This window comes from Phlebotomus papatasi, chromosome 3 (assembly GCF_024763615.1).
Source record: "Phlebotomus papatasi isolate M1 chromosome 3, Ppap_2.1, whole genome shotgun sequence".
Taxonomy (NCBI): domain Eukaryota; kingdom Metazoa; phylum Arthropoda; class Insecta; order Diptera; family Psychodidae; genus Phlebotomus; species Phlebotomus papatasi.
In genome coordinates, this window is record NC_077224.1 from 6,235,019 (window position 1) to 6,262,423 (window position 27,405).

The 27,405-nt window shown below is 32.8% G+C and overlaps 1 protein-coding gene across 3 annotated transcripts; it reads left to right on the top strand.

The window, feature by feature from the left end:
• The first annotated feature begins 327 nt into the window (after positions 1-327).
• LOC129806567 (irregular chiasm C-roughest protein-like) lies at positions 328-27,099 on the top strand. Of its 3 annotated transcripts, none has more exons than XR_008752179.1 (12): positions 328-423; positions 506-973; positions 1,053-1,204; positions 1,401-1,601; positions 5,508-5,684; positions 5,773-5,875; positions 6,097-6,224; positions 9,001-9,418; positions 9,493-9,862; positions 12,932-13,209; positions 20,207-20,801; positions 25,751-27,099. XR_008752179.1 is itself a non-coding variant. In XM_055855246.1 (11 exons), exons 2-11 carry the CDS (start codon positions 592-594, stop codon positions 20,566-20,568), a joined length of 2,571 nt encoding a protein of 856 aa, XP_055711221.1. In that variant the 5' UTR covers positions 328-423; positions 506-591; the 3' UTR covers positions 20,569-20,919. The 3 variants fall into 3 exon arrangements, 1 of the variants encoding a protein (XP_055711221.1); XR_008752180.1 differs by having other exon boundaries at positions 25,826-27,099; XM_055855246.1 differs by lacking the exon at positions 25,751-27,099 and having other exon boundaries at positions 20,207-20,919.
• Positions 27,100-27,405: the final 306 nt, after the last annotated feature.

The following is a 27,405-nucleotide window of genomic DNA, read 5'->3' on the forward strand; positions in this document are numbered from 1 at the left end:
CTCAAGTAAATGAATTTTGTAAAAAGTATACGAAATCTACTCCATTCTCCTCTATATGAAAAATCTTAACAGCTTCTGAGGGAATGATATATAGTCATCTATAGGTCTTAACACTACCTTTCTGAAATAATCGTATTTCAAAAAAAAATATTTACAGCATTACCTAGGGCCCAGCAATATTTTTCTCCAAAAAATAAATAGAGTTTGAAGTTCAAATGTATCTGCAACCCCAGAAGAGTCTTTAGAGATTTTAAATGGTCCTTGGTGTAATTTAAAGAAAAAAAACGAAAAATAATTCCAATCTCGTTTTATCAGTCTCAACGGTATTTCTTTTAAAGGCTTCCGAGAATGAACTTATTAAATTATCTTCTCAGTTCACTTCGTACAATCATTCGAACAACATCTACTTTCTGCAATTTTACTGTAAAATAAAATAGTTCTAGGATGGAAATTTTAATTCCACAAGTTTTTAATTTGGTTTCCTTTTTGATTACTTTTCTTACAGATTCAACGCAGAGGCAGATTTTTGTCTAGAGACGTTAGTATTTCGAGAATCAACGAAAGTGGAGAGCTTTTTAGTGAGCCAACAAGATGATTGTAACCGAACGTGAGAGGTATGTTAGGACATCCTGTGGTATGATCCTGTTGTTGCTGCTGCTGCTGCGGACGGTCAGTGGTGCGAAGATAGGCACAAATGGCCAATCCCATGGACAGAGATTTGCAATGGAACCACAGGATCAGACGGCAATTGTTGGATCACGCGTGACGCTGCCATGTCGCGTGATCGACAAAGTTGGCATGCTTCAGTGGACCAAGGATGACTTTGGACTGGGCACACATCGAAATCTCAGTGGATTCGATCGGTACTCAATGGTGGGCAGTGACGAGGAGGGAGACTATTCCCTTGACATCTATCCCGTTATGCTGGACGATGACGCCAAGTATCAGTGCCAAGTTGGACCAGGAGCAGACGGTGAGACAATTCATCCACTGAACACCCATCCCCAAAAATCCCCTTCACCAAATAATATTACTTCATGTTTTGTCGGTAGGTCAATTGGGAATACGTTCACGTTTTGCCACACTGACAATTCTGGTGCCACCAGAACCACCAAAAATAATTCAAGGTGATTTTATGGTGACCACTGAGGATCGTGAAATCGAATTAGAGTGCATTTCCATTGGGGGAAAACCTGCGGCCGAGGTAATTGAACTTTTACCCCTAACAAACATCCATCAAGTTGTACATGAGAGAAATTCTCCATCCTTGTGATAAGAATTTCCGCTCACGTCGATATTTATACAATCCTATATATATGTAGCAAATTTGTGGCTCATCATTCTCATTTCGAGTACTATTCCCATGTCTCTCTCTCTCACTCTTTCTCTGAAATATTTAGATTACATGGATTGATGGCTTGGGAAATGTACTTACAACCGGAATAGATTACATGAAGGAACCATTGCCGGATTCGAGGCGCTACACAGCGAAATCTGTGTTGAAATTGACACCGAAGAAGGAGCATCATAATACAACATTCACGTGCCAAGCGCAAAATACCGCCGATCGAACATATCGAGCGGCTAAATTGAAATTGGAGGTATGTACCTGCCTAGAGGGGTGAACCGCTAAATGCGCAAATACCACTCCTCATGAATTTTAATTCACACTGAATCAACTAGAAAATATATGACTTTGGTAGCTTCACCTTTAAAATTCAAGGATTTTTCAATTATTCCCTTTGAAAGATTCTGATGGACTTTAAAAGCTTTTAATTAATTTCAATTTCGAATAAAATGACAAAATGAACGTTTACAATTTTGCTATCAATAATTTAATTTCATTAACAAATTTTAATTTTATTTTTTGTCTATATTGAAAATTTAAATTATTAAGTAAAATTATTGAATAACTTATTTTAAGTAAAATTTGCAAGTCATGCAGTCGTCAGATTGAAGGTTTAACTTTTTATAATAAGAGTTTTATTTTTTTATTTTTTCAATTTTAAAATTGTATTACACTTCACCATCCTCAGTTAAAATTGTTATAATAAATAAATACCTAAAAACCATGTTATGACACCTAAATTTTGGAGTAACCATTTCGTGTGGACTTTCGAAAATGTTCGAAAGTCGATTTCGAAAACCAAAGAAAATGCATTTTTACTTCTTTCGTCCAGATATTCACTGAAATATTTTACTTTCGAATTTCGAAATACCTCAAGTGTCAACATGTGTCAGTCTTCACTTTTCTTTTGGAGAAAATCGAAGAAGCAAGGCCTATATTGGCCCTGTTCAGTAATAACATTTCGAAGATACAAAGCCACTTCAAAGACGAGCAAAAAGATTGTAAAGAATCTCAGCTAAGGTTATAATCGCACGTAAGAATTCTGATTGTGCGGTAGAGTCTTGCAAATTCGAACGCTCTGGGGGTATTTTTGGCATTTCTCACTTTCTAAATTCGAACGATATTTTCAAAAGTAACGAAATTTATGTGAAATTAAATTGTACTTTGAATCAAACACCTTTATGGAGGCTTCAGACCTGAGGCTTAGCCAAATAGTTTAAATCCTCTAATTTCTTATCAGAAGAGACTTTTTAGAAAAATCTTACATAGAATTGGATATTAAGTGAAAATTGTCCATTAGATTTTGAAAAATCAACAAAATTGTCTGTTATTTAGATTTTTGAGACCTTCGGGAACTGGACTAAACTTCCAGTCTGAAGCCAGTATTACTTTCGCACGAATCTTCCTAGTGACGAACTTTTTTTTCATTTTATTCGCTCATAATGTATGTAAATATTCAAGAAACAACACAGAAATATGATTTTCAATCATCCAAAATACTAATTTTTTTTAACATAACCCCACAATTGACATTTTGAATTCAACCATCGTATCGTTCGAATTTCTGAGATTCAGATTTGAGAGACTCATATTACACCCTTTTATAATCACTGAAAAACTCATTTAATAATTTCTTATTGTGAAATTTCATACATTTTTATAACTCTACGCCGCCTTGCGCTAGTTCGAATTCGCAAAAGGTCTACCTTTGAAATTTCGGAATTCAGTTCAAATTTTTCGAAAATCAACGGCTGTTTGTGCATAGAAAGCTTTTATTTAACTATTTATTAGTTTTATGTACTTGGCTTAACGTTTAAGTTTTTGAAAGTTTTTAAAGGTTCAGTTTCACTTCCAACATGATCCGTTGCGAACGCTTATCAATCCTATTTTCTTCGGCATAGTATTCTTATTTACGGTCTTCCAAACCCTTAACAGACTAGTACATTAATTTAGCAAAAAATAACTTAATTTGACATTTAATGGATATACAAAATATTTATTAAAATACGAAAATATTAACGTTATTTAGCAACAGCTATTTAAAGGGGCGTGGTTTAAAATTACTTCTGTCGGAAGCTTACTGAGGATGTTAAAGAGTGAATAATTGGGAAATCTGGACAACATAGAATTCACAATAAACCAATTTAAAGTTCACGTGAGACTCTTAACACAGAATATCAAGTAAAAATAAAGAATTAATTATAATGGCTCCGGCACACCTTTTAGATCGAGGAAATCTCATGGAATCAAAATTCACAATCCTTTCTTTTTCACACGCTTTGCATAACTATGTCTATCTCATTCTTTCACACTCTTCTTCTTTAAAAGAAGAAGAGCGCGAAAGAATGAGATAGAATATGTAAAACGTGTAAGAAAGAAAGGGATCCAAATTTCGACTTATGAAATTTTTCTGACTTAAAAGATATGGCGGAGCCATAATAATAATAAAAATATATAAATCAATAATTTTCAGACAATTTTTGAATTGCATAATTACCCGATTATCAATCTTAAAATTTCCAAACAGGTTTATCCGGAAATTAGCATTGTAAGGCAAAAAGCAAATGAGCAGTAAAAAATTCAAAATGGGCAGTAATGACTTCGGCACACCTTTTACACCAGGAAAATTTCATAAAATCGAAATTCAGGCCCCTTTCATTCCCAAACTTTTTGCATAAGTCCATCCCATTCTTTCGCACTCTTCTTCTTCTTTTAAGCATCACACCAAATTCAATTTAATTCGACATAATTTTGAGAGCGAAAGGGTAAGAGAAACTTATACGAAACGTTTGAGTATGAAAAGGATAGTGAATTTTGATTTCATGAAATTATCTTGATCTAAAAGATGTGCCGGAGCCATAAAAATTTAAAAATGAGCAGTAAAATAAATAATTATGGTCAGTAAAAACTTAAATCTTTGCAAAAAATTGGTTTAATTTATATATTTATGCCGCTGGCACACCTTTTCAATTGAGTGAATTTCAATCGATTGAAATTTTACTTCTTACACTTCTAAACTAAAATAAGCTGTATTAGTCTCTTTCTGTCAAATGAAAATTGGAATTTCAATTTCATTTTCAATTTGAATTTGTATTTGACAGAAAGGGACAGCTACATCTGATTTCAGTTTGAAAGAGTAAAAGGTTAGAATTTCATTCGATTAAAATTCACTCAATTGAAAAGGTGTGCCAGTACCATTAACATTTAAAATTGTTGCAATTAGAATAAAAAGCCCTTCATTTTCCCTTTGGCAAAATTTGGACGATAATATCACTGTTTCAATATTTTTACTGCTCAATTTTAACTTTTTACTGCTCATTTATACAATGCCGCGTTGTAATACTTATGCCTTCGGCACACCTTTATCAGGAAAATTTTATAAAACGGAAATTCACATCTCTTTCTATCTTAAAAGCTTTGCAAATCTCTACCCTACTCTTTCGCACTCTTCTTCTTCTTTTGGACATCGCACTAAATTAAATTTAGTTCAGTCCAATTTTGAATCCGAAAGAGTAAGATAGACATATACAAATTTTTCTGAGAAAGAAAGAGAAGTGAATTTTTACTTTGTGAAATTTTCTTGATTTGAAATTTGTGCCGGAGCCATTAGGTGAAAGTGCTTTACCTTCGAACGTTCATGTCTTCGAATAATGTGAATTTCATTTGCTTTTCGTAAGAGATTTACTAAACTAAAACTAAAACAAAATTCACATTATTCGAAGGCATGAACGTTCGAAAGGTGGGTACTTTCCCCTACCACTAAAAAGTGAATTATAATTTTGATTCACAATTAATCTGGTAATTTGTGGATTATAAAACATAAAGATTCTTTCATTCGATATTCCAGAGTTGAAATTTGAAAATAAAATTGAGAGAAATCATAGCTTTATTGCTAATTGAAATATAGTGAAACTTTGATAATTTTTAATTGAGTATGCAAAACCAAGAAGAACTGATTTTTAATCAAAGGCAGAATAAATTTCGGAGTTTTAAGCCTAAAATCCCTCTGTGGAAACCAATTGTGCCAATTTTGAATGGAATTGCGAAATACTGATTAAATCACTGGGACTTTAAATTAGTTTAAATCCCTCAATGAAATGCTACAGTTGGATGGATTGAAAGTGTGACTGTTGGTTGACCACGTGGATGCTTTTTGCAGGTGAAATATGCACCAAAAGTGTCTGTTTCTGTGATTGGAGGGGCACTGGCGGGTGGTAGGATACCTGAGGGAGCGGAAGTACGATTGTCCTGTCACGCGGATGCCAATCCCAGCGATCTGACGTATCGATGGTACATCAACGATGAGCTTGTGGTGGGCGACTATACCACCGAAATGGTAAAGTAGTATAATAGCATTTCAATCAGGACAGGCCGTTTCTATAGGATTCATGGCTATTTCTCTTTTATTGCAAACCCATTTGCAGCTAATCCACAACATCACGCGCAAGTTCCACGATGCCATTGTTAAATGTGAGGTCCACAATGCCGTGGGAAAGAGCGAGGAGAGCGAAACTCTGGATATTAGCTGTAAGTGTCCTATAGAGCTACTAACCAATTGATTTGCATTTCTCACAAAGTGCCACCCCAAAATTGGATGGGGATTTGGTTTAACCCAGTCCATCATCGTCAATTGTGTTTATATTGTAAACATCACATGCCATAGGGATATTGCGTGGATGGCACCATAATTAATTGGCAAACTCATCATTTGCCTAACTCACACTCCCTCTTTCTCTTCCTTTGTACAGACGGACCTGTGTTTAGGACACGACCAAAGTCCGTGGAAGCTGATATTGGCACGGAGGTGTCACTGTTCTGTGATGTGGACGGAAATCCACCTCCGGATATTGTCTGGATTCATGATCCGGCAGATCGAGTAAGTTTCCTCAGAACATGTCACATAGCAGAAGGTCAGCTACATCCATGAATGCCACACAATAACTGCTAAAATAACCAGGAACATTAAACTCGATTTTAAACAATTTTATTGGCCATTTGAATATATTGAAACTATACTCACTTCCCCTAAATTTCAAATCAATAAACCACAAAAGCAGCTTTTAAAATAGAATTAATTTTCAAAATGATATTGAGAGTGAAATTCCTAGTTTTCTAGGGGAAACTGGAGTAGATTCATTTTTATACGGCCTTAAAAAATCTTTATTTTTGGAACAATTAATTATTGTCCAAGAGTGTTCCGGGATATTCATACATTTTTCAGGTAATCCGGGAAACATGGAAAATGGAAACCCATAAAATTCTTCGGAGAACCTAGAGAGCCTTCACATTTTTCAGGGAATCTGGGGAACCTACAGAATTTTTGGTGAACTTGGAGGACCATCACATTTTTCAGGGAACACGAAGAACCCGGGAACCCATACAGTTTTTCGGGGAACCTGGAGAATCCTAACATCTTTTAGGAAACCCAGAGAACCCATCCAGATTTTAGGAAAACGGGAATTCAAACTATTCTGATAGCTCATGAGTCACCCCAAAGAAAATTTATTTCGGGAAACTTAAATAAGGAAACCTGGGGTACCTATATTTTTCTGAGAATCCGGGTAAACTGGGAACCTATACAATTTTTTGCGGAACCTAAAGAACCCTCATATTTTTTAGGAAACTGGGAATTCAAACCATTCTGATAGCTCATGAGTCACACAAAGAAAAATTTATTTCGGGAAACTTGAATAAGGAAACCTGGGGTACCTATATTTTTCAGGAACTTCTGGTAACCTGGGAACCTATACAGTTTTTTTGCGGAACCTAGAGAACTGTCATATTTTTTAGGGAACTGGAAATTCCAACAATTCTGATAGCTCCTGAGTCACCTAAAAAAAAATTATTTCGGGAAACTTGAATAAGGAAACCTGGGGTGCCTATATTTTTCAGGAACTCCCGATAACCTGGGAACCTATTCAATTTTTTTTCGGAACCTAGAGATCCATCATATTTTTTAGGGAACCGGTAATTCAAACCATTCTGATAGCCCATGAGTAACCCCAAAGGAAAATTTATTTAGAGAAACTTGAATAAGGAAACCTAGGGTACCTATATTTTTCAGGAACTCCTGGTAACCTGGGAACCTATACAATTTTTTTGTGGAATCTAGAGAACCCTAATATTTTTTAGGGAACCGGGAATTCAAACCATTCTGATGGCCCATGAGTTACTCCAAGGGAAAACTCATTTTGGAGAACTCGAACCAGGGAACCTATGTGGAATCTCGAGACCCCAAATATTTTTTCTAGAAAACTCTTGGATACTCCGGGATGCTCACGGTGAGCTCACATAGTTCCCAATAAACCCACTTATTTAGGGAATCGGGAACTTGACCCATTCTGATTCCTTATGTTTGTTATTACCAGATTCATTTAATTATGGTTTATAGGGATAAGCGGTTGAAAATGAATGAATGAATGAATGGTTTATACACAAAAACAAAAATGTGTAAAACTTTCCCATACACAAAAGTGTAATTTGTGTACTTTCTGTGTACTATTACATAATCGTGTAATGCGCAGAATAGGACAAAAATATTGTATAACATGGAAAACGAGGATAGAGAAACAATTTCAAATGAAAATATCCGTAAAAATACACTATTTCTTTTTGTGTAAAAATTGAATATTGGCTCACATTTTGCACCACTAACTTACCAGAAAAAAGCATGACATTTTATTGATTACACAATATTGCTATACAAAAAAAATTAAATTACAGCATGACAGTAAGATATTTGGCTGTTTTACCATGATTTTCTGTGTAATCTTACAAAAGTAACTTGTCTTTACAAACAATTTACAAAACTGTGTAAACAGTTGAAAATTTTCAGTCTAATTATACAGTTTACCATTGCATAGAATTTATATTACACATTTTAGACGTCACATTTTTAAGTACATATCTGAGTAACTTTACACAAAACATGAGTATTTTTTTGTGTAAGCATAATGTGTAAGTGTAATAAGTGTAAAGTAATAAGGGAATGTCGAGGCTGTAATTAGACTATTTCTTTTTAGTTATGTTATGAAAAAATGCCTGAATTATTTCACTCAATAATTCCTTCAAAGACAAACTAAAATGACTCACGACTTAATTATATTCCAACAGTGAGAAAAAAGAGGGTGCGATTAACTTTTTTTCCTCTTAACTTTAACACTTTTTAAGTGTAAAAATATATCAACATTTTTTAATGTTAATTTTACACCTTTTTAAGGGTAAAATTAACATGAGAAAGGGTAACTTTAACCCCCAATACACATAAAAAGGGTAATATTTACACCGTTTTCGGATCAATACTACAGGGTAAAATTAGCATTTCCGGAATGTTATTTTAACTTTTTCGGATTTCTCTCAGTGTATTTAATTCTACCCCTGTTTCCGCTAATACTAAAGGGATGTTCTACTTGAATAAAAGTTCTTTATTTTTTTTGGTTTGAAAAAGTGTTTGGTGAATGAGAATCGACAGAGTATCACAGAAAATTGAAATGGCATTCATCCTTTGAGCTGATTCTTCTGTAGAGATAAACTTCAAAATTTTTTCACACTTTCCTTCTGGCTTATCACACACCCCTTTTACAATCACCCACCATCCCTAAAGTCGACGGGTAACATTTATTGATGGGAACAAGCTTCACTTTCGTCCTCAGGTCGTTCGAACTTCATCGAATTTCACGACAACAGTGACACAGGAGACCGCCGGTCGGTACTACTGCAAGGCAAGCGTAATGGGCTTCCCGGAGATTGGAGCCGAGGCTACAGTGTACCTAAAGGGGCCTCCGGTGATATCATCCCCCCAGCGTCAACATGGCATTGTGGGTGATAATGCACGTCTGGAGTGTGTAGCATTTTCCGTGCCAAAGGCCCGGCACGTCTCGTGGACGTTCAATGGGCGAGAAATCAACACGAGCAACGACCAGGATTTCTCAATTCTCGAGGATCCTCTGCCCGAAGGCATTAAATCTACCCTGATAATCCGTGAAAGCCAATCCCGCCACTTTGGTCGCTACAATTGCACCGTTGTCAATGACTATGGCAATGATGTTTTGGAAATTGACCTCCTTCCACGTAAGTATATTCCACCCTCTGTACCACATTCGCCCATGCCACACTACGTGACTAATTGAATTGTCATCATGCAGAAACGATAGCACCATCCCTAATAATTATCGTGTGTGTGGGACTTTCGGTGGCGATAACAATTCTCGTCGTCATCTTCCTCTGCATCTTCCTCAAGCGAGGCAAGAAAAAGCTACCACCTGCTGATGTTATTCCTGAGCACCATATCTCGGAGAAGGGTTGCAAAGAAAGTGACCGCTCATCCAATATCAGTGACCTCAAAGTTGACATTCGGTCTGGATCGTGCGAACCGGATTATTCAGAAACGTGTTCAGGATCCGACAGTATCGCCACGAGATTAGCAGCCAACATTCTGGGATCAACTCAAACGGCTTCGGCAGGAGGGGGTGGGGTCCCTCTTGCCGGTCCCGTCAAGATCCCCAACGATTACAGGTGAGTCTGTCCTTTAAAATTACAAAAGACTATATTCCGGATATTAAAACTGCATCTGATAGACAGAGAACTTTAGATTACTTTTTTTCAAAATCACCTTAATAAAATTTTAATTAATATAAGGTAAATGCCCTAATTCAAAACCATTTCCAGACGCTTTAACGTTGACAGAAGATTCAACATATTATGTTCATATATTTTCTGAAGAGAATTACATAAATTTGCTCCTTGACTCTTCTAGAATGTTACTGTTTAGTGAAAATTCTTTAAATATAATTTTAAAACTTCTCAAATACAAGAAAAGTATACGAGTGCAAAATGCTGCTATTGGAAACATATTAATCTAAATGGAGACAAGGGAAAGTGAAAACAATGACGTTTCCATTTGGAGTAGCTTAATTTACCCTAAAGTTTTTTTTTCAATTTTAACTTTAAAAAAATGTTTCTCATTTACTTAAAATCGTATAAGTTTAATAATAATTGACAATACCAAAATTTCGAAAATTTTATTTAAAAATCTTTAATTTAATTTTTATTTTTTTAATAAAATCAAATATATAAATTAAGTTTAAGTTTTGAAATAACAAGTTAAAAACAATTAAAAATATCACAAAACCTTCTTTCGTTTTTTTTTAATTTTTCTTTTCTCCTTTTGTTTATTTTTGTTATTAAAAGTAAATTTAGGGATATTTTTTTAGCAGTTACAGGGTTTAAATTTGCTGCTTATGAATTTTTTTAATTTTTATCAATTGCATTTATTTTTACACAAAATAGTGACATATAAAATTTCATTTCGATAAATTTTATTACATGGCATTGTTAAAAAATGGCAAAATCTTTTTCGTCAGTAAAAAATTCAAATTGGTCAGTAAAAAATTAAATATTGGTCAGTAAAAAATCAAATTCAGTCACTAAAAATTAAATATGATCAGTAAAAAACTTTAAAAAATCAGTAAAAAAAATAAATTTGCTCGGTAAAAAGTCAAATTTGGTTAGTAAAAAATTAAATATGGTCAGTAAAAAACTTTAACTTTAAAAAAACTAGAAGGAATCACACCTAAAAACAAGCTCCTTTGGGAGTAGGGTTTGTCAGAGAAAAAATAACTTATATTTCCAGGATGGAAAAACCCAAGAAGCCCTAAAAAAGTTTTGCAAAACCGAGGAAACCTAAAAAAGTGGGACGAAGCCCGAGAAACCAGAAACCCTTGTCAATGAAAATGTGAATAAGTTACCTCTTGTTAGTAGTACATACGTACACTCATTTTCGATTTAGTTAAATTCAATCGATCAATTAATGCCCTTTACTCAGTTACCTAAATTTCAGATCCACTTGTTCCTTTCTAATGGCTCCGGCACACCTTTTAGATCAGGAATATTTCATAGAGTAGAAATTCGAAACCTTTTCTTTCCCAGATGTTTTGCATATGACTATCTCATTCTTTCGCACACCAAATTTGATTGACCTAAGTTGAATTTCGACTGATGTTTAAAGGAAGAAGAATGAGAGAGAATGAGATAGTCATATTCAAAAACTTTAAGAACGGAGAAAGATTCCAATTTCGACTTTAGAAAATTTTCCTAATTGAAAAGGTGTGCCTGAGCCATTAGACTTAAAGATTTTCAGTTCTGGATTAATTGCAAAATGTAAATCAATCTTAAAAGTCAATTTAAAGTTTTAAACCTTAAAAATTGACCTTGAAAATTTAACGACCAAAGTATTTGCTTATAAAATTTGATTTTTTACTGACCAGATTCTTTATTTTTTAGTGACCATTTTTTTTATTTCACCGACGAAATTTGATTTTTTACTGATCAAATTTGACTTCATCGACCAAATTATATTTTTCATCGATAAAATTTGATTTTTCACTGACCAAATTTGATTTTCTACCCACCAAATTTGACTTTTCTCCGACCGAATTTGATTTTTTATTGACCGATTTTTTTTATACTGACCAAATTTTATTTTTTACTGACCAAATTTGACTTTTTACTGACCGAATTTAATTTTTTACTGACCAAATTTTATTTTTTACTGACCAAAAAGTCGCCGCCTTAAAAAATATACAAAATCAGGATACCAATTTCTATCACAAATTTTCCAAAAAAAAAAATCAATTATATAATAATCTAGATCCAATTATTATTATTATCCAATTATTTCTATCTGATTTCGATTAGAGAAATTAAAATTGCCATTTTGTTTAAAATACTATCCGATTTATTTATTATTAATATTTTAATATTATTAAATATAAAGGCTTTATTATCGCTTTAAATTTTGTGTGCCAACTGAATGATTTTTAAAACACTTCCGAAATGTTCAAAGTTTTAGATACTTTTCGTATGAAAATTGTGGAAGTACTGAAAGTAGTGTATCGATTTTTAATCATTAATTTATACAGTTGCTTTTGTAAATTCTTAATTTTTCATTTGAGAAAATCTTTTCAATTAGTTCTCTTAATTTGTTTTGGTAAAAAAATATAAGTTTAAAAAATTCTCACCAAAGAAATACGGTTTTCAGACTTTGAATAATTGAAATAAGTCATTCTAAGCTATTTTCCTTTAACTTTCTCCCTATTTCTTATATATTTTACATAAAGAATGTTTTCCTTTCTATTCGCATTTATTAAAAAGATTTTCTTAAAGTTAACTCATGTCTCAATCGTCCTTCAATGTTTTAATAATCTGATTTTAATATTCACACTATTCTTCGAATAATCCTTAAGCAAAACTATAAATTTAAACAGTCTAAATTTAGATTATGTCGATAATATATTGAATTTATGTTTCGTATATAATTCAGGTAAAATAATTATTAATTTGTGTAAAGATTTATACGGCAAAAGTACAACTCAATACGTAACACAAATCAATTGTGAAAACTTGTAATTCAGAGTTAATTATTTGGGTTTGGAGGGGGAAATAACAATTCGAACATCGTCTATCTGCTGCCACAAGGGTTAACCGGATGCATTTCCCATTAATAATGCCGCGTTATCTTGGAAATGCACACTTGGTGCTGGAATTTGTGGCCTCTCCTTAAAATCGAGTAATGTTTATTTATAGGTACTCCGGAGATTACACGGATCCATTGGGGCACTTGCAACAGTTGAAGTCTGGCCAGAACAACAATGGCTATGTACCTTATGTGGATTATGCACGAGATTACAGTCCACCACCGCAGACTCTAACAGCAATTAGAACATCGAGCGCTGCCATGAACGGCCAATTGCCAACTGGTGGCAATTTCAGTTTGAATCGTCATAGAACGACAGAGCTTCGCCAAGATAATGGACTACCGAGTGTCCAGAATAGTCTGAATTCGCTACCCAATGGTTTTCTCGGTGAGTACATATCCCATCTATACCCGCATCCTCATATCTTGTATGTTTTAGCACAAAATGATAGAAGGGAAAGATAGTTATGAAGTAAATTAGCTTATCGTAGTTGTGATTCTTTTAGTGAAAATCCGTATTTATCAGATATTATTTGAATTCAGTAATTAAATTATTTCAAAAAGTACTTGATGAATTTACAAATATTTAACCGTTTAGGAAAGGACAAGAACGTTTAGAACATATTTAAATAATTAAAAAAAACTTACACTAGGGTGGAGTAACCACTTATCGCCATGTTTATTCATTCATTCATTTATTTAAATCAAACATAATAGGGTTTTCCCCTCTTACAATGATGTTTGATAAAGTGAGAACAAAAAAAATAAACAGTTCAAAGAAAAAGAGAAGAAAAGTAACAAGAAAAGCAAAGCAAAAGCAACAAAAAAGAAAAGAAAAGAAAAAAAAACTTATTCGAAACATAATGATAGAATGTCCTTTTTGAGAAGCATTATTGAGTGAGGATATAAGAGTCAGCCTAGTGGAGCACCGCTCCTAGGTAGAGAACGCCATTCCTTCAAAAATTTAGGCAAAATAAGAATTAATTTTATTGTACCTTTTGAACCTTTATTACAAGATAGCTCAAATTTGACACAAAGTTACATAGATGTTTTGGCTGCAGATTCGTGGAAACAATAGTCCTCCAATTTAACCCTGGACTATTTAAAAAAAAAACTGATTTTTATTAACAATGCAAAAATAACTACTTCGTCGCCACTTTTTACCACTTTTCGCCAGTTTTGTAACCATTTCTCGCCAGTCATTTGAAAAAGTTCAAACTCGATTATTTTAGGCAATGTTATAAAAAGAATACATTCAGAATTTCCTTTTCCTCATGATCAATTTATAATTACCAACTTTAAATGATTTTTCTTCGCTTTTATTTGAGATATCAAAGTATAGGACCATTTCAGAAAGTAAACAATGCAGATTTGACAACTGAGAATCTACGAAGTGAAGTTAGCGTCGCCTATTGAAAAGAAATGGCGACAGGTGGTAAAATCATTCCAAAATATTACCACTTTTCGCCATGCCTCATTTTTATATAAAAATACTATAAAATGGAATATTAATTAAGTAATTACATATTTTATCTATTCCACAAGTGTATTTAAATACCCAATAGACAAATTATATATCCAAAAAGGTGCATTTTGCTTGATGAAAATTTGATGACACTTATAGTATATTTGGTAAGAAGTATTGGATTCGATGTATTTGCTTAGAATATTGCTCTACAAAATGCTCTAAATCGTCAATCCAAAACGAATAATTATTATATTTCGGACTCTATAAGTAGCAGCAGTAAAAATACAAATAACTTTGTGGCTCATTTATTTTACAAATCGCGAAAAATAGCGATTTCAGTATAAGTGGCGAAAAGTGGGGCACTGGCGAGCAGTGGTGATTCCACCCTATAACAATGTATAAAAATCACCAGATTGTAACCAAAACTTCGAAAAGAAGAGTCCTGAAATCGGCTTTCGAGATTTTGGCTTTCAGGATTTTGGCCATTTCGAAATTTTGGCGTTCGGGATTTTGGTTTTCGGGATTTTGGCTTTCGGAATTTTGGCTGCCACCGGAATATAGAGTACTACTCGGAATTTCTTACAATCCAATTTAGCATTGAGGCAACGGTATCGGAAAATGATTAAAAGAATAAAACGTCAATTAAATAATCTTCGAAGTACTCTAGAAATGCATAATTACTAAATTATTTATTTACCAAACTAGATTATCAAAGACACACTTACGACTTAAGCTGAGAAACGACTTAACGTAATTAGGGCCAGAAAATAGATTCGACTAAATTCGAATCGATTTACCAATAACTAAGCCGTTTCTTTTCTTAAAGGTCATGGGGTCATGTGGGTCATGGGTCTCTCATGTCAAAAATAAGCCTAATTTCTGATAATAATTTATTGTGTAGAAAACATTTTAGAAATTCCAACTTTTGTGATATGAAAGAGTAGCTTTAGAACAAAATTTAAAAAAAAATTGAAAAATTTTAAAAATTCGACCGTTAGTAGCTGATTTTCGGAACCATTCCTCAAAAAACAGACTCTGTTAGAGGATTAGTTGAACCCCTGGATGAACGAAGGATTTTTGAAAAACAAAATTTGGATTTTTGGCAAAAGTTTTGTAAAAAAAGTATGAATTTTATCCTATTTTTCAACACATTTTGTATTGTAAAAATGGTTCTGATTAAAGGAAGTGCAAATCCTTCGTTCAAACAGTAGATATAATACTCCTCAAAACTATTATGCAAAATTTCAAAAAGATCAGTTCAATAGACTCTGAGTAATCTTGACTACCGCATTGTAAAACGGTGTTTTCAGAAAAACGCGTTTAAAGTTTTAAAACAATATGCGCTACCTCCGAGTAGACTGCCTTAAAATTCTCAGAAAATATTTTTAAAATGTTATACTATAAAATAAAAAATAAAAAAAAAATTATTTTTTTGACCTGAGAGACCCATGTAACCCTTTAAATCAAGAGACGGATTAGTCAGAAACTGATAGAAATATAATCTAATCATTATTTTGATTACAATTGCGTTAAACCGCCTCATAACTCACAACTTGATAAATGTTCTAATTGGGAAACATTTTAGAAAGGTTTAAAAACGAAAAAAAAATTCGTTAAAGTTGCGTATCAGTAAGCTAACATATTAGGCCAGACCGTTTTTGATCGGGAATCGCTTTCGGTTTTAAGGATATTCAAGCTACTAACTCTGTAAATATTACGTTGATTAAGGATGTTTGACAAAATCGAAAGATAACAATAGCTGGCATTATATAAAAGGATTAAAGCTAACAGATGAGAAACGACTTTGGCCTCTGCCGGTGTTTGGCAAAAGTCCTTGTTGAGTCAGCTGAAAGTGGTACAACAAGCACACTTTCAAAATTGGTCACAACCACTACCCCTTCTAGGGCATCAAACATCCAACACTGAACCATGGAATGTGTGGCAGCAAAGTGTAGGGAGTCACACAATGAGGTGTTTATAGTTCATACCCATATGCAAAACTATGAATATTCGCCACCCTCCCACAACAAACACCCATACCATCTACCATTGCTTCCCCCCAAAAAAGCTCAGCCCAGGGAAAATGCTTAAACCTTTAAAGCGGCTGATTGCTGCTTTGTTATTCAAATTTTCAAAGAATAATGTTTTCATTCAATTTCACATCAAATGTCCATGATTTGTCCGTACACAGTTTATAGAAAATATTTTTCCCAGTGGACTACCCATGCATTTTCCATCTAATCTTCATACATATGCTGAGTTAGCAAATACTAAACTTTCAACCAAAATGATGATGGTTTAAGTGGAGTTTCAATGCTCCAATGCGAGATCTTACTGAGGCAAACAAAAGTTGAAAAGTTTACATTTAACTTCAACAAACAATAAACATTATATATGCCCATTCAAGTTTCGTGAACTTATTTTATTGCTTGAATTTTACAGAGAGAACAGTATCTGTAATCTCTTAGTTTTGAGCAATCTCCTTTCCATCCCCCAAAAGGATTATATTTGGGTGGAATTTTACAATTCTAAAGTTCTAAAAAAAAAAAATGATGACACGCTGTTTGTTTATTTGATTCGGTTGTCCGTTTGTCCGGTTGTTTGTAAAGATAATGGCAAATATTTTGAGGCAGCGCGTTAGGTCTTCAAAGGACCTCTTTTCATAATGCGTTAGACAGACTTACGGCTTGAGCTGAGAGACAGTTCAGTGGGAAACTAATGGGAATGCAGTATAATTATTATTTTGATTGTAATTTCATTAAGCTGTCTCTCGGCTCAAACCGTAGGTCTGTTCAGTACATAATGCTGTAGACACACTTACGACTTAAGCCGGGAGACAGCTTAACGTAAATAGAATCAAAATAATGATTTCACTTAATTCTCACCGGATATGGACCACTGAAGAAGGTCCATATCCGGACCGAAAGCTCTGGGCAAGATTAAAAAGGTGTTTTAGTCTTGAGGTGAAGAAAACTCTCACTGGTGATCACCGGAATTTTTATAATCAACTCATCACACCAGTTTCATTACCTATTACAAAACCATACAGTTCCGTTTTCCAAAGTTCTGAGACTCTTTTGCCTTTTTGTGTCCGAAAATCGAAATAAAAACTAGTTTGAATGTTTTTTTAAAAATCTCTCAAAAAACGGTTTTCAAGGATGGGAAGCTTGTATTACTAATCCTATCGACTTATTGGTCCCTATCTCTAACCGTTTAGTCTCTACTAGTCCTACAGAAAAAGAGATTTATGTGCTGGAAACACCTACGACTGAAACCGAGAGATGACTTAACGTTATTATAATCAAAATAATAATTTGAATACATTCCCAAAACTTTCCCACTAAGGCCGGTTTCAGACCTGTGGTTTAGCCCAGTTCCCGAAAGTCTCAAATTTCAAAATCGTAACAAATTTTTTTCATTTTTTCAGAATTAATTAGATCATTTACCCATAATGTTCAATCCTAAGTCATATTACTTTGCCCAGAGAGCGAAAGAGGGGGCTTATCCTAAGTCATGTGGCCTCTGCAGGCTCCTAATTTACCTTACTTTATTGTATAGGACCAATCTTGTACAGAGGACAGTTTGTCCTATTTTAAATTAAATAAATTGAATTGAATTGAATTGAATATTTTCCCAAAAAAAACCTTGACTGATAAGAAATAAAAGAAGTTAAGCCATATAGCTAAGACTTAGGTCTGAAGCCCGTCTAAGCCGTCTCTCGGCTTAATCCGTAAGTCTGTCTAGGGCATTACGTCGGTTACAAAAAGCTGCATATTCGCGAAATGTTATCGAAGCAAGACTCATTGAGAGATTGTGATACAAATTTCAACTATAGAAAATATGCATATAGACAGGGGGTGACATTAGTTCTGAAAAATGTGACTGGTTTTAGTGTAATTTTTTTCCTGTTTTCGTACACATTTCACGAGATATCTCCAAAACTACGTAAGTGGCCAATTTAGGGTTTTCGGTTGTCTCTTCGTTATTAAATTGGCTTTTGTTTTGCATTAGTATTTTTTTCTAATTCATTCTACAATTACAGAAAACAGCCAATAAACTCAAAAGTTTTTTCGGCACGCTAAAAAACATATGGGAAACATGGGAAATGTCATGCCCCTGCATATGGATTTAGATAGACTACATCCTCCGTCGATTTTCAGCAGTAACAATAAAAATGACTTTTCATTTCAAAATTTCAAATTTTGTTGCACAAAACACATTCTCTGATGTTAAATGCACTTGATGCAACCTGCAATATCAAAATCATTATCAATTCAGCTTTATTATATTTCCATTTCGTTTTAAAAAAAAATTCCTATATATATTCTCGTGTTTATTCTTTCATAAATGACTCTTTTTTATTGTATAATGTTTTTTTTAATTTTGTTGGAATTAAAAATAATTTGGGATAATCGTTCGTGGGTTTTTCATTTAAAAATTAAATTATATATGTAGCATGTAGGTAATTCAAAATATACAATTTTTTGACTAGAGGAATATCAGCTATTTTTAATTTAAACTCAGTTTTATTTTATTAAAAAAAATACTGCATTGATTTTATTCGTTTTCATTGATTTTTTTTAATAGAGATTGAAAAAAATAATAATGTCAAGAGCTAAATATTATTGAATATACTATTATATATGTCCAATGAAGAGTGGCTTTTGTTCCTTAAACGTATTTTTTATATATCAGTGACAGTGAAAGAGATCTAAATCTAGTTATCTCTCTCACTCTCATAGGTAGTTCCGAAAACATGTTTACTTAACAAAAGTTATTGTGCATTCGGCGTTATGACAAATGCATAATAACTTTTGTTTGTGAACATGTTTTCAAAATTATCCCATGAGAATGACCGAGATGACTAGTTCTAGATCTCACTCACAGTCATTAAAATGTCAAAAACATGTTTACTAAACAAAAGTTATTGTACGTTGGGCATAATTCCTAGTGTAACTTTTTTTTGTAAATATTTTTTGACATTTCAATGAAAGGAGTGAAGTGTTGCCCGCTGTTATAGAAAATTTTGAAAACATGTGTACAAACAAAAGTCAGTGTGCATTGGGCATTATGCCCAACGCACAATAACTTTTGTTTTGTAAACATATTTTCGACATTTCAATAAGAATGAGTAGGACCTAGATCTAGTCATCTCGCTCATTCTCATGGGAAATTTTGAAAACATGTTTACAAATAAAGGCTATTGTGCGCTGGTCATTATACCTAGCGCACAATAACTTTTGTTTGTAAATGTTTTCAAAATTTCTTATGAGAGTGAGCGAGATGACTAGATCTAGCTTTCATTCACTGACACTGAAATGTCAAAAACATGTTTACAAAACAAAAGTTATTGTGCGTTGAGCATTATGCCTAACGCACAATAACTTTTGTTTAGTAAACATGTTTTTGACATTTCAATGAGAGTGAATGAAATCGAGATCTAGTATCTCGCTCTCCCTCATAGGAAATTTTGAAAACATGTTTACAAACAAAAGTTATTGTGCGCTGGTCATTATACTACAATGCCCCCTAAATCGGATCATTTGCAGCCCTTTCTCGCAACATTTTACGAAAACTATAAATTATGTCTAGTTAAGATAAGCTCATATTGGTGTTTAGTGGAAATTATGACCTTTCCGTGTTCATTCACGGTGAATTAAAAAAAAAGCTCTTTTGATTCATGCACGATTCATTCAGCAATGAAGGAATCACGGGAAAAGGTCACGAACACACCAAATGAAATTCTGACATTATTTGCCAAAGTTGTTTTCTGGTTTTGAAATGTTAGAATTTCAAATAAATGCATTAGCAATACCTTCAGATCGCGGTATGATTGTAATTATGGCCGTACAGTCAAATACTCTGGGGCACCGTGTGAAGTAATTACACTAACTTGTGCAATGTTCTAATTTTGCAGGGCAATCCCTTCTGCAGAATGGCCTGAGCATAGATCCGCGATACAGTGCGACGTACGGCAATCCATATCTGCGTACATCGAATGCCTCCCTCCCACCTCTACCGCCGCCCAGTACGGCCAATCCAGCGGCCACTCCGGCGCCTCCGCCCTACAATGCTGCCACCCGGATCTCCCAGGCCACCCCGCCCACAACCACCACCTCAGGCTCTAGCGGAATCAGTCTGGGCAGTGTAGGGAGCCTGGGTAGTGGTAGCACCACCACCCTCCTGCCCACCCAGGTCTCTGCCAGCCCCTCAGGCCAGTTCATCTTGCCTGCTAATGGGAACCTCAAGAAGACAGGCGCCCTTGCGACGCACGTCTAAGCCCGGCCCGAGGGCATCATGTGATGATGGCCCAAGAGCCAAAGTAAAGTGGTTTAAATTATGTGTCAAAGACAATACAAAGGTCTACTTGTAAGGTCCCCCTCTTTCTCCCTAAGACTTTAGTGCTCTAAGAATTTAACAGAAAAAAAGGTGCAAATATGTAACATCAACGACAGTGAAAGGTTACAAGGTGGCTCACTCCAAACATCAATGGGATGAATTAAGCATAAACGGTGAGAGATATTGTATTTGAAAATTTATTTAATGACCAAGAATTCTTGTGAATTTTTTTCCATTGTAATTTTCACAATTTTTTATTAAAGAAAATGACGTGAAATTTATTAATTGAATGTTCCTTATGGATATCTTTAAAATTTTTCAGCCTCGAAATAAATTTCTTTCAGCTTCTCAATTTATGTCAATAGTGACGTGAAAAAGGTGAATACAATAAATTTTGTTTTGTAATGAAAAACCCAGAATAACTTTTGTTTGTAAACATGTTTTCAAAATTTACTATGAGAGAGAGCGAGATGATTAGTTCTCTGTTTCATTCACTCTCATTGAAATGTCAAAAATATATTTACAAAATAAAATTTATTGTGCGTTGGTCATAATGTCCATCACACAATAACTTTTATTTGTAAACATATTTTCAAAATTTTCTGTGAGAGTGAGCGAGATGACTAGATCTAGATTTCATTCACTCTCACTAAAATGTCAAAAACACACGTTTACAAAAGTTATTGTGCGTTGGGCATAAACATGTTTTCGAAATTGTTTGTGAGAGTGAGCGAGATGACTAGAACTAAATGTCTCTCAACTGTCTCTGAAACGTCAAAATCATATTCACAAAAGTGATTGCGTGATTGGAATAATGCCCAACGCACGATAACTTTTGTTTTGTAAACATATTTTTGACATTTCAGCCAGAGTGAATGACATCTAGGTCTGTTGTCGTTTATCTCGCTCACTCTTGCAAGTGTTTTTTTCTAAAAGATGTTTACAAATCCAAATTTATTGTGTTCAGTGTTCACGTCACGTTTTTGTTTCAAATACGATTCTTAGGTTATATCTCAAGTTTATAAGACGTTTTTTATATTAAGGTACGCAATTAAAAGTTGTCTTTTACCTTAGAGTTTTTCTAAAAAACCAAAGTTTCTCAAACCACTAGTGGCACTCACTTCGAATTGTTTATTGGCAAAATGTCTAATAAATGATCTAAGCGCAAAGATACAGTAGATTCTCAAATTCGTGCATTTGGGACCGAAATGTCAACCGAATTAGAGAGAAATTCGGGCGTCAATTTTTTTGTAATGCAACGATTTTTTATTCATTTGCATATCTCATATTGAGTTTACATTACAGTTTGCATGAAAACCACTTAATAATGCAAAATCACATCAAAGCTAAGACAAATCATAACAAATTTGAGCATATTTTCTTCATTTGATAATCATAATCGAACTTGAAAAATGTCAACAAACTATTTTCGAATTTAACTGCCGCCCGAATTAAAAAGTAACCCGATCTTAAAAGAGCCGAATTAGCGAGAGTCTACTGTAGTCTGATTTTTTCGGATTAGATAATGATTTCATTAAACACAGGACAGTCAAATCGGTTAAAAGCGAATTTGGTTAAAAGCGTCTATACATTATGATAAATTTTCGTCAAAAATTGCTTTTTGAAAGAAATCGCCTGAAGTGCTTTATGGCCTCTACACATTGGGAGCAATTTTTGTCAAAAATCGCCTTTTTGAAGGAAATTCCCTGCAGCTTTGTAGGGGGAAATGTCAAATTTCTGTCATTTCGTTTTTGACAGAAATTTGACGTTTCCCCCTACAACGCTGCAGGAAATTTCCTTCAAAAAAGCAATTATTGACAAAAAATTGCTGTGTAGAGGTCATTAGACAAAAACGTCAAAATTCTATCAAAAATGCAATTTTTACGAAAATTGACTATTTTGAAATATAAGGTTATGCTGTATCTAACCTCAAAAACTGGAAGATAAAATATCCATTTGGAATTATTTTTACAGTTGAAATTGGTTCAGACAGCGAGAAAAATAAAATGACAAATCGAATTTATAAATATTTCATGAAATTTTCTGTGGAATGTGAGGTTATATTGTAACGGTTGTACTAACCTCAAAATACGAGCTACATTTTTTTCTAAGAAATTTGAATCAGGTCGGAACACTTTCCTCATTAAAATGTCTCAAATTAAACTTAAACCCTAACCTCAAAAAGCGTTTTTGAGGTAAAGACTTAATACAGTTGCAGGAACAAAAAAATGTTTGAAATATCCAATATTATGTGCTCAGAATATTTTAATCTAAGAAGGAAGAATTGGTAATACTACTCTGGCTTTTCATAGGAATCTGATTCTAACCTTCAATTTTTTTTTAGGTTAGATCGTGGAACACTTCTATGCGTAAAGAAATTATTTATAAAATTATGAAATCACAGAGACACATAGCAATGCTGAGATTTAACTTACAGCTTTAAACAGAAAAAATTTAAGCTGATTTAGTTTTGTGTATTTACCCAAGAAGCGAAGTATGGTCAAGTTTCTCAAATATGAACCACGGTTGGTTTAACTCAAGAATTTGAGATGTATGAAAAAATGTTTCTTGGGTAGTTTTATCCAATATTCAATCCTATAAAATATTTAGGGTCCATTGTATTCTGTGATTGGCTAAAGCTTAAAAGCATTTAAAGCTTTTAATACTTTAGCCAATCAAGGATTTCGATGACATTAAAAGTTCTATAGAGAGGAAAGTGTCTCGGGTTAAGGGGCAATGATGTATTGTACGAGCTAATTATTCAAAATTCAATTTTTATTGTTAATAATTAGAAAATTTGCGAATTTAATATAAAATAAACAGTAATGAGATTCGTTTGGTTGGGTTCAGAAATTTTATTTTTGGTATTTTTTTGAGGTTAGGTATCACATTTTTCAAAATAGTCACTTACAGAGAAAAATATATTTTGTAAAAATGTTCGTAACAAATGTTAGAATTAATATGAGAGAGTTACAAAATGCTAGTAAATCGTATAACCCACAAACAATTTCGAAAAATTTGTATTATTTTTCACAAACTCAGTTCGTAACATGATCACTTGACGAACTTTCTTGTACTATTACAAACAATTGTTCGTAAATGTTCGTAAACAAAAAACAATTTTCGTAAAATTATGTCATTCGTTCGTAAATTTTGTTTGCCTGATGAACATTTGCCAACAAATGACAAAATTTTACGAACATTTTTTGTGTGTTTACGAACATTTCACTGAGAAAAAACGGGAGTGCGATTAACTCATCTTCCTCATAACTTTAACAGTTTTTAGGTTCAAAAGTATATCAACATTTTTAATGTTAATTTTACATTTTTTAAGGGTAAAAATAACATGAAAAACGGTTTACTTTAACCCCTAATACTCCTAAAAAGCATAATATTCACTGAAGAAAAAACGGGAGTGCGATAAGCTGTTTTTCATCATAAATTTAACATTTTTTTAGGTGTAAAACATTTTTTAATGTTAATTTTACATCTTTTTAAGTGTAAAATTAACAAGAAAAGGATATATTTAATCCATAATACACCTAAAAAGCATAATATTTTCACCGATTTCGGATCAATACTGCAGGGTAAAATAGGCATTTCCGGAATGTTATTTTAACTTTTTCGGATTTCTCTCAGTGTTACGAACAAATGTTTGCAAAAGTACAAAAAATGCTCGTCAAGTGATCATGTTACGAACAATGGCCTCAATTCTGAGACCAAGATCAAGATCAAGAAAATTTCAAGATTTTGGTATTCTGAAATCAAAAAATTCAAGACCAAGATGTCAAATCTGTCAAATGTCTTGGAATCTTGAAATCCAAGACACAAACCGTGTGGATATCAATATTTGCAATTCTGGAACCAATATTTCTAGATTTCTTGTTTTCTTGAAATAATTCCAAGAACCTCTCGGAGGTGCTTGGAATTTTCAAGATAGTAATAATTTTAAGAGTTTCATGCAGAAATTGTTTATGATGAGGAATATTTGAATAAGAGATGATACAAAAAGAGAAAATGACTATAAAAAATGCTATATTTGATCTTGTAATTTAATCGTAATGGTACGTATTTCTAGATGTACGTTTCGAAGTACAAGACCGTGAAAATACCTGCAAAAGAATCACATCTTGAATAAGCATTTTAGGGTTTATCACATGTCACAAGTTTTGTGTTCACTTCTTTTATTCCCGATAATATTCTGTCATATATTATTTAATACAACCTGTAATTTTTTTTCTAATGTATATGGCAAAATTTCAATAAATTCGGCAAAGAAATGAAGATATTTGTCAGAAATTACGTTTCGTTAAGTCTGGAAAATCTTGAAATCTTGATTCTTAGCTAAGACATTTTAAGTTCCATAATTACTTCGCATCAGAATACGAAATTTTGATTTTGGAAATATTTGACAGCTTGAAATTTTGATCTTAATCTTGGTCTCAGAATTGAGGCCTATATTACGAAATTTCAACAAATTCAACAGAGAAATGAAGATATTTGTCAGATGTGACGTTTCGTTAAGTGTGGAAAATCTTGAAATCTTAGTTCTTAGTTAAGACATTTTAAGTTCCATAAATGCTTTGCGTCAGAATGCGAAATCTTGATTTTGGAAATATTTGACAGATTCAAATTTTGATCTTGATTTTGGTCTCAGAATTGAGGCCAGTTTGTGAAAAAATTATAAATTTTTACGAACTTGTTTGAGGGTTATACGATTTACGAACATTTCGTAAGTCTGCCATAGGATTTCACAAACATTTACCAACATTTTTACAAAAAATTTTTGTCTGTGTAGGAAATTTAGAAAATTCTTTTTATTATTAAAATTAGAATTAATAAAAAGGAATATCAAAAATGGCTCATCAAAGGATATAAAAGTTTAAAAGAATTTTATTAAATGCTGCTAAATTGCAAAATAGAAATTTCAAACTAAATAAATCAAAAAATTATTAATTGAGAGGAATTATTGAAATTTATATGCAGAGGAAAAATGAGAAGATAAAGGAACTTTTCTCATTTGACTTGTAGATTAGAATTTTCATTTAGTAATATTGCTATATTAATTTCTCTATGTTGAATATCTTAAATATTTTTCCAACGAATTGAGCCACCTTGTTAGTGAATTGACAAAGTGCATTGATGACAGAAGAACGAGTATATTTGCATTATGCATTTTCAATTGATATTTCTCTAGATGATAAATTGATATGAATTAATATCATGAGGGATTTTGCAATCTCAGAAAGTGAGAAAAAAATGTATTTTGCATAGTGATTTAAAACGAAAGAAAAAAAAATGAATTATCGTGTGTGCTTATGGATTAAGGTAATGTAAAGTATAATAAAACTATTTGTAAGTACGATGTAATGTGAATTTGTATATAAATGAGGATTATCGTGTGGCCTTAATATTATGTAAATTAAATCAATTCTGCCAAGAAAATTGAAAATGTATTAATTATGCGTGTTGATATGAGATTATCATTTGAATCACAATGATAGTGAATTGATATATTCATCGAAATTTTATGTTAAAATTGATGAAGTGTCTCTCCCTTTAAGAAAATTTATGAGAAAAATATTCATCGGGAGATATCCGTAACAAAAAAGCTATATTAAAAGAATTTTACAAATGCAGTTTTATAAAAAAAAAAGATAAAAGTATCATTTCTAGCAAAGCTCGCATTTTCTGTGCTGTATTTGTCTCAGTAAATTCTTTGCTTATAATCTTACAATAGACGAAAAATGTTTGCAATCCCTCCATGTAAACATTTTCTCTCCCCACAGTGAAAAAAAAGCTCCATAAACATTTCAAATGAGAGATCCACAAACAATTTTTGAAAGAACTATTAACAATATTTACCGTAGTTTTTCCCACAAGTATTTACGTGGCCTTTGCAGAAAAAAAAATTACGAAAAAGTATTTAAACTACAATTTGATGAGTAGAAATGAAAAGAGGATATATTAAATTTGTTGTTTTTTCTTTTAATAAAAAAAATATTCTATCAAAGGACAAAATATTCTAGTATATTTTTTCCTTTTCCAAAGAGAGATAAAAGCCATATTTTTCTCATCTAAACAACTATTTAAATAAATTTCCCATTATGTTTTTCTTTTTTGGGAATATAAATTTAAAAAAAGTGAAAAGAAAAATTGTTAGATGTATACCCATTCTAAATGAACTTTCACCTTCTTGTCTAAATCAATAGAAAAATTTTTCAAACAAAAAAAATCTGTAAATAGTATAGAAAAAGAAACGACTAAGGAATTAAATGAATTTAGGAGAAAAAATCTTATTGCCTCCTTCAGGCCTGTTCTAAATAAATGAAAAAAAGAAAAATTTTGTTGTGATTCTCGCATTAACAAAAAAAAAGGTAGAACGATGACGATTCATCTGTAAGATAGTCTCATATTAAAAAAAAGAAATGAAGAAGAAATTGTAAAAAGAAATCTCTATAAATTATCATCGTGTGCTTTACATCACTTTCAATTTAAATGACAAAGATTCAGCTGAAGAATTGATATTCATTTGTACATAGTTTTAGTAAAAGAAAGACAAAAACTTAAGGAGAAAATCAATTTCATTGCAAAGATGATAAAACAAGGTAGTTCGACGATACACATTTTCCCGCCATTTGCATTCAAGTATTTTTACCGAAAAATGCTTGTAATAAGCTCCACAATATTTTGTAGTAAGGAAAATAATTTTGAAAAGGTGTTTAAGCTTTTTAAAGTTTACGTAGATCGAAAGTTCGTTAAAAGTTTGTTAGAACT